Raw genomic sequence first — 13512 nt, 5'->3', positions numbered from 1 at the left:
CACGACTGTTGTGGATAGCACACCTACTATTTCTATCAATTTGAATATGCTTCCTGGTAAATGGTGGACTATACATCCCCTATGTTTACAGCCAGTACTCGCTTTTGTTAAGGAAATTGAACACTGGAATCAATGCATCCAGCCAACAGAGTTTCTGAATGGGCCTTTCCATTAGTAACTTGCGGCATTCAGTTGACTCCGAAATCTGTCAAGAGCTACCCTGAATGTTGCTAACCAAATGGGTTATAAGGTGGTATATGTTGTTCTGGGACTAACAGTACTAGTTACGATGTTGACTCTGCTTGACAGGAAAGCAATGCCACGAATACCTAGAACGGTTGCATAGGTTAACTATAGGTGAATGTCAGAGTACAGGTAAATGTCCTGATGCACGGTTGAGTAACTGTGTTTCCCTTCTTTTTCTGCACGGGTGAATGACTGTTTCCTTCTTTTTTTTTTTTCTTTATTTTTAAATTGTTTTTTTTTTGTGTGTGTGTTTGGCGAGTGGCTGTTAGGACATCCTTTTTTGTCTTCACCATGTACATCAAACTTCTATAACAGGCATATGACATCACTGCATGCATTTCCACCCTCATTGCCAACTCAGCCGTACATAAACTTTTGACGCTTACCATCACCTACTCTGTTCAGAAAAAGCATGGTTTGCATACCCATTTACTGTCTCTGCCAGTCCATCATAGACTTCATGAAGTTACATTTTTGTCAAACGGAATAAATTGATTATAGCAGCAGTACAAGGATATGACTATGTCACCATCATCTTCTGAGTGGTAATTGTGCTTCAGAGTTAAAGTGATACTGTAGCTATTTTTGTATTGTGCTGTGCAGTCAGTACATGTATTAGCCAAATGTGAATTCAGCGTAGATGAAGTCTACTTGTCTGTGGTAAAACTTGCAGAGTACGTGAAACTTGTCATATGTTTCATCAGCTTACACATGTCATGGATCATACTCATACTTGTTAGTGAAAGGAACTGTCATGATAGAGTGTTGTACATGATTGTTTTCTTTATGGTGAGGGAATTATGTTGGCGTAAGAGTGGCATTGGTTCTAGGTTGCCATATTCAAAGTGGTTATAGTGCGAAGATAAAATGTATAGTGATAACAGCATTCAGGAATACCAGCTGGAACAGGTTTCAGCTCACTGCACATTGGTGGACATGAACACTGCAGAGGCATGCTGTATCAAGGATGATGGACACTGACACTGTGACACATGACAGGGATGGTTGTTGAAACTGTGTCTGTTGCATGATGCACTTGCAAAGGAGAGGGAATGGGAGGGTTCAATGGCAGTCAGTAGATTACATTCTGTGGTGGTGTAATAGAAACACTTAACAGTTGCAATGGTCATTGTCTGGTGACTTGACGTGCCTGACACACAGATATGTTAGATGATGTAAGGGAAGGAAAACCCAATGGTTATGGTCTGCTGACTTGAAGTCATGGCGGTGTGACACTATTAAGAATGTTTGATGTGCTAATGGAAGGGAAGCGCAATGATCGGTGGACGGACTGCTTGTAACATTAAAATGAGAGGCAGTGGTAGGTCAATGCTACTAATTAGTGGGCGTGCAGTTGAAGATTTACTATGTGTTATAGCAAACATTCATGCACTTAGTTAATTTAATTGGAAATCTTGTATCCTTGTTTTGGCACACTGAATGGAGGCACACCCATAGGATAAGTATATTGCTGGTCGAGCATGGTTTTGTGTGTTCAGGACTATTTCATATATGCATACCTCCCAACCGTACCGAATTGCTCGATTTTTACAGAGTGTGGGGGTTCAAATGAAGGGGTGCCACGATTCCTGAGAGGCATCCCTTCATTTCCGATTTTTTTTCTTTGTTTTTTAATTTTCACGCTGACGGAGCTGACGTCATCACGTGCACAATGACGTCGGGTCCATCAGGGCTACCAGCCTGTTGGAATTGAGCTCCTTGGAGCTCACGTAATTCATGCAAAAAACTGTTCAAATGCGAGCGGGAACGGCCTCCAGAAATGGATTATAAATGCAAACAGTGAGCGCAGAGTACTGCAGGTATAAGGAAATGAAACCTTGATGCGTATGAGTGTGCAGGTCAGGAACAGCAGCTCTGATGAAACCTTGTGTGTGCAGGAACGGCAGCAGCAACAGCACTGAATGGAGTTCCCGGACCTATAAGAAAATGAAACCTGGAGTGCATCTGCAGGAACGGCAGACTGCAAGCAAGTAACACAAGTAAGCAAAGGAAACCTTGTGTGTGTGTGCCGTCTGCCTTTGCAAGGCGTGGGAATGATCACTGGAACCACATTACAGTACCTATTATCTTTTATCCCCAGCTCACTAATAGTTAAATGAAGCAGTTTGTTTCAAAGTGATTTTGATAGCAGTTAACCTACTAAATCATCTAGTCTGGTAACATAAATGTGTTTGTACAGAGTACATATTTTTAGCATTTTCATGACAGATGGCATTCAATTGATGCATAGCTTGTATGTGGATGTTTGCTGTTCATCTTGCTATGTTTTTCAGTTCAGGTATACAGCATTTTTTATCGTTTAAAAGTCAGACTGTATTTTCTTTTTCTGCATACATGTATTATAATGTGCGATGTGAAGCGTACATTTTTAGTGTTTTCACATGATACTTTCATTTAATCGTATTGCAAACACTCTAGTGATGGTTTCCTAATGTTCAAGCTAGGACATCAGTTAGAAATACAGTCAGAGAAAAGGTATATAGTGGTAAAAGTTGTACAGCATGAGCAGAGACTGTAGGTTCTCACCTTATGGGAAGAAGCAAGTCTGCTTCTGTACACCTCTGTCGTTCTCAGCTTTGCTCTATTTCAGGTTTAATCAGCTAGACATGCTGACGGTTTGATTAAGGACTCTATTCAGTCCATGCAGCACAAATTAACACTGGGTAATTAATGAACTCTCAAGCACTTAGCAAGACTGCCTAATTGGTAGAAGTCATGCCAGAAGGGTTAGGACTGATAGCCATTTAACAGGAAAGGCTACATGTTTAAATGATCCCTGCAGTTAGAGCTTGATTGTTTTGAAGTGGTTAAACCAGGAGTAACATATTTTTATTTTTGAACAATTCAGCTTTGCTTTCAGTACAACCTGTTCTATGTGATTCATTTCAGACAAAGTTTGCAAATACTTTTTTTTTAATCTAAGCAACTTTTTTTTTTTTTTTAAATAGGAGTTAGCAGCACATTGCAAAAGAACATTTAATAACAATAGCAAATTAAACATTTGGTACAAGTGACAAGAGCCCCTTGTGAAAGCTCTGGATTTATGCCTCATATTTGTTCTGTTCCTCATAAAATCTGTGGTTTTATGGCTTTTTGTGGCAAGTCAGTGAAGGATTGAATTCAGTAAATAATGACAGGCATTTGAATTTCAGACTTCATATTCTTCATAAAATAAATAACAAAACCTTTTTATTCTAGCAATTTTCTAAATTTATAAGGTCAGTATTTGAAATTTGTCCCTATTTTAAGGCTGTAAATGTATTCCCCTATTATTGGCTTTGTCCAGGTTTTTTGTGCTAACAGGTTGACTTGAGAGCTATGGTGTGAAGTGAGAACTGACTTCTGTATTCCCCATTGTTGGTGTTGTCCAGGTTTTTTTTTGTGCTAAGAGATTGAAAGCTATGGTAAGACGTGAGAAGTGAATTCACTAAATGATAGCCATTTAAGTTCAGGAAACTACTGATTTGGCATAGTGGTATGTTGCTCTGACTGTAGTGCACAGGGTCCTGAGCCCAGCATACATTTTATTCTAGCAACTTTCCAAAATTATATAAGCAATGTTTAAAATGTGTCCCTTTTTAGGGCTTTTGTCCTGTCTCCCCCCCAATACAATTTGGATTTCTTGTGCTGCAAAGTTAAGAGATACAGTTGAGTGGATTATACAAGGAGCTGAGAGCTTCAGGGAAAGAGAAGTCAGGAAGGTATACCAAAGAACCCATGTATGTTTCTTGTTTTGTGTGCAAGGGGTCTATGGTTATGCTTTGAAAACAGCCCAAAGGTAATCTTTATCCACCACTGACCAGATGCATTTTCTTTGGATGTGGTGTAGGTTTCAAATTTTCAATATTGTTTCAATGGATGTGAGTTTCAAGGGCAGATAAGTTTTAATGCTATGTTTATTTTCATTGTGAGACAGTATTGCTTTGTTTAGCAGATATCTAGTAATGTTTGCTCATTGTGCTATAAAATGTTGAATAAAATTGAAATAATCAATGAAGAAGTAAAGCAGTATGCACATTAGTGTTTATGGTAAATGGGGTGAAATAGCCAGGTAATGGGACATTGGAATGGCTGCAGGGGGACTCTGGTGCCATATTTTGGTTGCCTGTTCTTCAGTTTGCGTTTGAAAGTTGGTATCCTATAGTTCCAGTGGGCGGGGTTACATGATTATGTATGCTAATTTTATGTTAATAAGCATACAGATTTGTACCTATTTTTCATGGGCCTTGACCAGATTTTTGATATTTCCACGTTGAGAGGTATGCATATATGTAATTGCATCATTATTTTTATTTGAGAGACCTTGGTATTACAGATGGTCTGTTAGTTGCAGTAGGGCACTGAATTTGATTAGGCCATGCACAGGGATAAAGGCAAAAATCATACTAAGCAAAGCCATTGTATGTATGAAGTATGTACTGTAAACCAAAAATACATTGAGCTTCTGTAACTAGCAGGAGCCACTTTCCATAGACACTCTTGCACAATCACTGAGAAGACATTAATTGTTAGACATGAGCCTGAGTAGCAAGTGGGTGGTGACATGGCACAGAAATCACAATGTTCAAAATCCTGTGTGGCAGTTATGCCCTCCTAACAGCGTTTATAGTCCAAGCCTTTGTACAGTGTGCTCCCTGTCACTTGTGCAGATGATGATAGCGGATAACCTTGACACACTGCAACTTGTGTGAACATGTACTAATGTCTGTTGCACAGTGTGAGACAGCGTAACATTATGCAGCATCACCAATGTGATGGCAAAGGGGTTTATGTGATGTGATGCATGTATTTTATGTATTTAAGGTATCCTTAAGTAATTTGTAGGGCCTACACACATTTACACAAAGGGGAGAGCGTTATGACGTGCTTTTGGATCTCAGGTGGCAATATTTAGGAGAACTTGGAGTAAGATGTGCAATATTGCCAAAAGGGCACACAGCACTGCCTGGTACAGTGACTTGTAATAATGTAGACCGGAAAATTATGGAGTCAAAATTGTCATTCTGTATTCATGACACTGGCAGTAGTATTACTCCGGTGTGCTTACTCCCTGACTTGACAAGTTTAGTTAGTACAACTGCAAATTGGATGCTGCAATCCTTATTTGAGTGAAGGGTGTGAACCCTCTTAAGTGGTGTTTTCTGCGAACTGCACATGTCACTTTTGTTGTTTTAAAGAGACCTAAGTCAAATTAGTAATGTCAAAAATATGAATAACTGTGTTTGGCTGAGTAGTGTCTACTGCCAATTAACAGCTCGATATATGACCAGTGGAGCAGTAAGATTTGAAATATGCACAAAGAAAGGCAGGGAGGGCCTCAAAGTAAATTTACTAATATGGATAAAGGACTAAAGGATTGCTAAATAGTTTCAGCTGAATTAGAGAAGATCATATTAAGCTCCCAATTGCCTCAGTTATATGCATTATGCAAGTGATACATACATGCACAAAATAATTAGTAGCCCCCCCCCAAAAAAAAAAATTTCACTGCATGGAGTATAGAAAACAGTGAGTTTTCAGTACATAATTTTACTGTGCCAGCATCATAGACACAGGTTTGCTATCTACTGTTTTACAGTCTTTCAGAATGTGTGGAAATTATGAAAATGTCATGTAAAATACAAAAACAACATGTCACTAGGCTAATGTTCCTCAAAGAGATTGTAAAACAAACATAAGTTAACATAATAATGTCTTGTAGAAATAAGGAGGAAATAAAAAAGTGTACACAATGAAATAATCAAAAATTATCCTCAACTGTTTTACGAAATTTAATTTGAAATTTTTTACATAAATCTTTCTGCTGCTGCCTAACTAATGATTCTGCAGACAGAGGGGAACACATTTGAAATGGCACTCCCTTCCTTTCTATTGTGAGCTGTCAGTTGCAGTGACAGTTTTCACACCTCTGCAGTAGTGTGGGGGGAGGGGACTGTCAATTCATGCTGGACTACAAAAGAACACTTGGAACAAAGGCATCCAGTTTAGGTACAACTCTGTTTGCTGCTAGATAACTTCAAATTATACTGTAAAGCAAGCTCTGATCTAAATATAAATGAGGGTGATTAGCAACAGAAAAGAAGCAGGCCTAACACAGAAGGATTACAAACTGACAGTGAGTCCCAGATTTCCCATTATATGTCAATGGCATGGGAATTCACAGTTACTTCCTTATGTCTGGCATGAGTTACAGAAAGGAGACTTGAAATGCTTTATGGGAAAGAGAAAGGCTTGAAGGAGAAGTAGATCACGTTGATATAGCAGGCCCCATCGGTAGCCATGTTGTGGTAAACCGGCTAAAATTACAAATAAAGCACTTAGAGTCAATTTTAGGTGTTAAATAGGCCTGGAAACAAAGATAGACTGAAAAAAAAAACATTTTTTTTAGTTCTAGCCCGGAGTTTTCCTTTAAGTAAAAAATAAATAAATAAATAATTGTACAGAATTACTAAGTATTTGAAAGTAATCCAAGCAAGGCAGGCAGTCTGTTTCCAGTCAAAAATCCTTCATTAAGTACACAGACAAGCGATCCAAGTACAACAAAAATAGAGTAATATTTTCCTCACAAGCTTTCTAAATATATATATACTTTTTATCAGGCAAGGGAGTGATTTATTGTGCTGTAAAACAAAGTGTTATTGGTACATGTTAATTTAACATGTGCACCAATAACACTTTGTTTAACAGAAGGAGAAGTCCAACACGACCCCGGCACAATTCATCGGAATTCTGTTGGACATGAGAAATTGCACAGCATCTCTTCCGGATCACAGACTTCAAAGAATAAGACAGGTTCAGCCACTAATCTGTCACCAGAAATCTTCTGCTCGGTCCGTACTCCAACTCTTGGGGTCGGTGACAGCTTCGATCACCATTGTTCCTCTGTCCAGGTTCCACATGAGACTTCTTCAGTGGCTACTTCTCACTCAGTGGTACCCCCTGCAGCATCCTTTGTATTTTCAGATAAGTGTAACTCAGAGATGCAAGCAAGACTTGCTCTAATGAACATCTCAAAACCCCCGACAATGGTCTCGCCCCTTCAGCCCCCATTAGCAAAAAGCCACGGTGGCCACGGATGCCTCCCTAATGGGGGTGTTATGCCAGGGAAACTCAGTCCAAGGCACCTGGTCGGAGACAGAGGCTCATTTGCGTATCAATGTCCTGGAACTGAGGGCGGTGCTACTAGCATTGCAAGTATTTCACTCGATCCTTCCATCAGGGAATATTGCAGTCCAATCAGACAACATGTCAGTAGTCTGGTACATCAGCAAGCAAGGGGGCACCAGATCTTACCCATTATGCTGAGAGGCCTTGAGAATATGGCAATGGGCGACAGCTTCCAACCGCTTTCTAATTGCAATGCACATTCCCGAGAGCTCCAACGTGATAGCAGACAAATTGAGCAGGTGCATTCTACAACCTCACGAGTGGTCCCTCAATCCTCTGATAGCGGCGAAAATTTTCAACCGCTGGGGCCAGCCTTGCTGCAATCTATTCACCTCCCCAATCAACTACAAGTGCAGCAACTACTTTGCCTTGATCCCCCCTTGGGGCAGGCGCCAAGAGACGCTCTAGTCCACACTTGGCCCTCAGGTCTGCTTTATGCTTACCCTCCTCTACCCCTCATTCCCCAATTTTTGAAGAAAGCACAGCAGTTGAAGAGCAAAGTAATCCTCATTGCACCATATTGGCCTCGACAAGTTTGGTTCCCCTTCCTTTGGCCTCACCTGCTAGATCGACCATGGATTCTCAAACCAACTCTGAGATTGATCTCCCATCTGCAGGGTCTGACCCACCCCAATCTAACAAACCTGGAGCTGACAACTTGGTTTCTCCACTTCCATTAATTGCCAGGCAGGATAACCTCTCCCCCCCGGTGCGCAATATTCTTATTGCATCTTATAAATTATCCACCAGGCTAATTTATCTCAGCAAATGGAAAAGATTTACCTTATGGGCATCGAACAAACAATTGGACCCCTTTTCAGCCCCAGTTTTGGTGCTATTAGATTATTTATCAGATCTCTTTCAGTCTGGGGTATCAGCCTCTACTGTTCGTGTTCATTTAGTTGCCATTTCTAATTTCTACATTGGCTTCCAGGACTCTTCACTCTTGTCACACAGACTCTGTAAGACTTTCTTGAAGGATGTTTTTCACCTAAAACCTCCCTTTAGAGAACCAGTACAACCTTGGGACCTGGCTTTGGTTCCGCAAGCCCTAACAGCACCCCCATTTGAACCTGCATCTTCATGTGACTTAAAGTACCTCTCTTGGAAAACCTTGTTTCTGGTTGCTATCACATTGGCCAGACGTCTGTCAGAAATTCAAGTCTTATACATCAAACGTCCCTACCTTATGTTCCATAAGGATAGAGTCTCACTAAGAAGTAATTCCTCCTTCTTACCGAAAGTGGTGTCAGAGTGGTCTATCAATCAGTCTATTGACCTCCCAGTATTTTTTCCTAACCATTCTAACAAGGGAGAGTATTGCCTGCACTCCCTTGATGTTCACAGGCAAATCCGTTTTTATGTGGACAGAAAAAAATCTGTCTGTAAATCAGACCAATTATTTTTGGCTTTTTCTGGACCAAGGCTAGGTCATCCTGCTTCTAAAGTTACAGTAGCGTCATGGTTGAGAAATTGCATTACCTTCATCTACAACAAGAACATCATCATCTTGCCTCACAAAGTGAAAGTCCATTGTACAAGGTCAATGGCAACTTCAGCAGTTTTCCATGCTAGGACTTCCCTCAATGAAATTTGCTCAGCTCTGACTTGGGCTAACCCCCATACTTTTATTCTTTATTACAAATTGGATTTGGCCTCCAGAGGAAGAACTTCTTTTGGTTCCATGGTGCTCAGGAATGTCCTTCCATGAGGGCCGTCCAGGGATATAGGTAGCTGGGGATTCTGTCCTATTGTAAGGAATGAACAAATTTAACAACATCAGATAAAGAAGTTATGTCTTACCATAACATTCCATCTGTGTTGTTGATTTTTGTTCATTCATTACCCCCCCCCCCCCCCGTCCCCCTCTTGAGGTTCCTGGTGGATTTCATATGGCCCGTCTTCCATTCTTGTAGGTCTGTTATGACCAGAAGGAGCCTCTACTTTTGTCAATCAACTTGCAAACTCAATCTGAGGTGACATGTAGCAGAGCTTTGTGGGTAGGATTTTGGCTTGAGAATTTTTGGCTGACACGAGCTTCGTATAAAGCCGGCTTGGTTCAAAGGATGGAACCGATAACCCATAGTAATGAATGAACGAAGATCAACAACACAGATGGAACGTTATGGTAAGACATAACTTATTTTGTAGTAAAGAAGATGTACCAGTGTCATTCCCAAATGATCTATGTCTGAAGAGGCTCTTCTGCCTGGGCTGCTTGTAGAATGGTGTGCATGTAGTCTGTTGTTAGGATGGCAGCGCTCCTGTAATCTGTAGTTATTTTGTTGCCTTTGTCCAGTTTAGGGATGGCAAACTACTAACCAGGTAAGCTTATTTTTCTTGTTGAGCTAGTATAGTAAGTATCAAAACTTTCGCTAGAAAAGAGCATGCATTTTGCTGTTTGTCTCAGTGGGTTGTCACTGTAAAAATATCTGTGTCATAGCCATCTGAGTTCTCAGTTCTGTAAGTTTAATAGGACTATTTTAGGATGTGAATAGTGTCCTGAATTTTGACATAGTTGGCAGAACCATTGCGCATGCCGTGCTAACTTGAGCTTCCCTGTCTTTTAGAAATGGGTGCTTGTTTGTACCCTGTTGGTTTTCTTGAATAATTACTTTGGAATATTTCACTTTGCAAATGCTTACTGGCTGAAAGTGCTTTTAAAGAAAATTAATTTGTTTAACTGAGTAAGTGAACTGGCCCTTTTCATGCATACTTTATCCACAGCCTGGACAACAAAGGCAAGGGTAAAGGCAATGTGTTAAGATAGCTTAAAGTAGTCACTGAACTGCCATCTCTGTTTGGGAGTGGAAAAGAAGTAGTCAGAGAAACCCATAGGGAGAAAGTGCAGACTCTGCACAGACACAGATAGTGACCAGTGGTTTGGATTGAGCACTAAGCCCTTGCGCTATGAGTCAAGGACGTTAAACATGAACACCATGGTGTTTAGTGAAAAACAGTTACTCAATACATCAGTTGTAACTGGTCTTTCTGATCATTTTGGTCAGCGTCTGTGCTTTTAATCTCATTTTTTCTTTTGACTCTTAAGTGCTTCTGTTTACCTGTGTGTGTAGTGCAGCTGTTTAGCAACCGCTTTCAAGGCCTTTTGTTCATCTCAGGGCTTCTCTTTAGGCCTCCAGTTGCATGAGACAACTGAAGAGGTAAGAGAATGCTGTCCCCTATCAATCATGCCTACTTTACCAGTGTTATGCTTGATGATAGTAAAAAGGCACCCTTCCACAGGCAACTGCTTTATAGAGGTAGCTTCACCATAAGAATTCCTGGCTGGGAGTTACACTTTGTAAGGACCCGCTGGCTGAGGAGCTGTAGAAAATCTGTTAATGGCAGGTGACACACACAATCACTTTCTTGAAAGACTTAATCCTGATGACAGTAGCTGGGGTTACTTTGCATAATTCTTACATGTGCATTGACATATAGAAGTTGAGTTACTGTTGCGATTATCAGTGCCTTCGGTTTTACATTCAGTTTGCCTAATTTTTAGTTAAATAAGCAAGTGTTTCTTAGTCACATGAATGATGTAATCCTGCAGTATGAAGACCAAATCATAAATGCTAAAACACAAATCAAGCACGGGAATTAATATAATTATGTGGATGTAGAATTGTATAGCATATTTAAGTAGTTATTAAGCAATGCACACTATATAGCTTTGTACTCATTGTCTTATATTGTTTGTAATTGTGTGTCTGAATTGTTGTTTGCATGACAAATTGTCTTTTGTTATTTATGCTTAGTAGCATTACAGAGTCACAGTAAAATTGTCTAGAGTTTTGCAAAGTACTTATTTATTAGCATTTGTTTACCTGGATTGTCCGTCTGGGCATAATTTGCCCCTTTTCAGCATACGCCCGAGAAGAAAAGCTCCAAGTATAAACACACATACAAAAGATATAAAAAAGCAGATAAGAACAATTACAATGACATTATGCAATTTTAACAGAATTGATGCAAATAAAACTCATAGTAAAAAATAAGCGGGTTGTAAAAAACTATAGTGGAACATATCAGTAGATAAAAAAAATTGTAAGTCAAGAGTAATATCTAATGTACATGTACAACAGTGATGCAAAACAACAAAATTGGAAGGAAAAGAAAGAAAAAGTAAATTGCGTGAACATGCTTTTAAAAAGTGAAGTGTGAGGAGAAAGTATGTAAGCAACTTGTTGGTGGAAGTGGTAATTATACAGCAGAGAGTTGAAGAGGCAAGGTAAAAAGGCACGTTTGAGAAGCAGCACCAGCGGAAATAGGTATTGATGCTGCACAGACAATGTGGTCGGATTATGCATTGGTTGTGGTTATAGGCTTAAACAGATAATTAGTAGATAAGCTGGGTCAGGAGAAGGTTAGGGAAGATTGAGTAAGATGTATGCTTTTTTCTGTATAAAACAAATGTTTGTGTGTGTGTGTGTGTGTGTGTGTATGTGCATGTATGAAACGGGTTGAGGGTGGGGGTGGGGTTATAATGAAACTTAAAAATAAGTATCTATCTTTAAATGTGTGTCCAGTTAGTGAACAAGACAACTTGCAGGATCACTGTCATTGCAGAGCAGGTCTGATAAAGTCTACTGTTTTGTTGCTTACTGAAATTAGGGTAAATAGAGGAGGCTTTTTTTTTTAAATACTGCTTTAAGGTGCTCATTGTAATCGACAATCTGATGTTTTATGTTAGAGGTACTTTTAGTCTCTTGAATTAATTTACTTCCCCTCACTTCTTGCCATTATAGAAATCAGGAAACACCGTAGCACGACTTTAAGGCCTATTTTTGCATGTAACTTCTTGATCTCTTAATTCATCCAGTGTGATATAAGGTTCATTACCATTCTGTTGAACTATATTAGACATTTGGTAACCACTCATCTAGTTGAAAAATTGCAATAAAATAATATTTAAATATAAAAAAGATTAATGCATTTTTCATTTTATCATTTTTTTCTGCTTATATGAGATTTTGATCTTTTTTGTTTACAGGATGCAGAGAAGCCCCTTCCTGCTTTAGAGCTATGTTTTGATTACATTTGTAAAGACAAACAAAAACGGACGTATGTGATCCTAGATGAGAGTCCAGAGCAAGTTCTGCAGGTGAGGAAAATATTATTTGCCAATGCTGTCATTAAATTTATGTAACTGGCCTGTGATCTTCAGCTGAGGAAATGGGTGTTGGCTCTGTTTTCCTGTGTGTGATCTGATGGGTAACAGATAATGGCTAATACTGGACCACTTTGGAGCGGAGTTCTCAGTTTTCATAATGTAACTAGCAGATATTCTGCAGGATCACCTTTAGAGTGACTTTTGCTTGCAGGTGTAATAGAAGTGAAACTTGCATAACAAGTGTCTCTTGATTGGATACTGCAGTAAGGTTTAAAAACCTTGTGACCATTTAGCAATAAATGTGTGCAGCACAGATTTGAAACAATGTAATAGAAGCATTCACAGTAACACAGTAATCATACAAATGCATTTTGAGTTTGACAAATCAAAGGACAGATCCAATATTGCCTTTACAACAAGAAGTCGAGGAAGGAAAGTGGGATAGTGAAGGACACAAGTTAAAAGTGATTTTTGTTCACCAAAAGGGGGAGGCAAGAGCAGAAGGGAGTTGATTAAATAAATTGCCATGTTCATATTCAGTAAAACATTTTCACTCATGTTTGTCTAAAAAAGATGTATGCAAAATGTAATTCCTAAAACTGAATGTGCTGGAATTTCACTTCAGCATTCAGTTCACAGTCTTTAATTGTTCCTGGACTTCCAGCTACTGGCTTAAAGAGAATGAAGGTAATTGTTTACAGTGCAGGTATGTGGATTCAGCTCAAGAGGAATCTTGACAGTCAGTGAGCAGGTTTATGCAAGTATACTGCTGTGGATGTATGAATATGTTACATATGATGGTTTTACCATGTAGTGGGAATAAATAAGATCGTTTTCTGTGATTTAACATGCATCTTTTAAAAAAAATGTATTTGCGTACCGTTTTTTGTCCTGTAAGTCCATTAGGCCTTTGACCTGTTTTAAAGGAAGACTCTAAACGGTATTAACAGTGAAAATTGGTAATT

The 13512-nt window shown here is 39.4% G+C and overlaps 1 protein-coding gene across 4 annotated transcripts in view; it reads left to right on the top strand.

The window, feature by feature from the left end:
- LOC122793047 (serine/threonine kinase 11 interacting protein) overlaps nt 1–13512 on the top strand; it is a 1659807-nt gene that overhangs the window by 826861 nt on the left and 819434 nt on the right. For all 4 annotated transcript variants that reach the window (XM_044060719.1, XM_044060720.1, XM_044060718.1 and 1 more), the window contains exon 16: nt 12428–12538. In XM_044060719.1, coding sequence (XP_043916654.1) covers nt 12428–12538 — 111 coding nt within the window. The remainder of the gene's footprint in view (nt 1–12427; nt 12539–13512) is intronic.

This window comes from Protopterus annectens, chromosome 2.part0, assembly GCF_019279795.1.
Source record: "Protopterus annectens isolate FY-2018-M chromosome 2.part0, PAN1.0, whole genome shotgun sequence".
In the NCBI taxonomy this organism is placed as follows: Eukaryota; Metazoa; Chordata; order Ceratodontiformes; family Protopteridae; genus Protopterus; species Protopterus annectens.
Note: the sequence above shows the minus strand (reverse complement) of the source record. Positions and strands in the feature narration are given on the sequence as shown.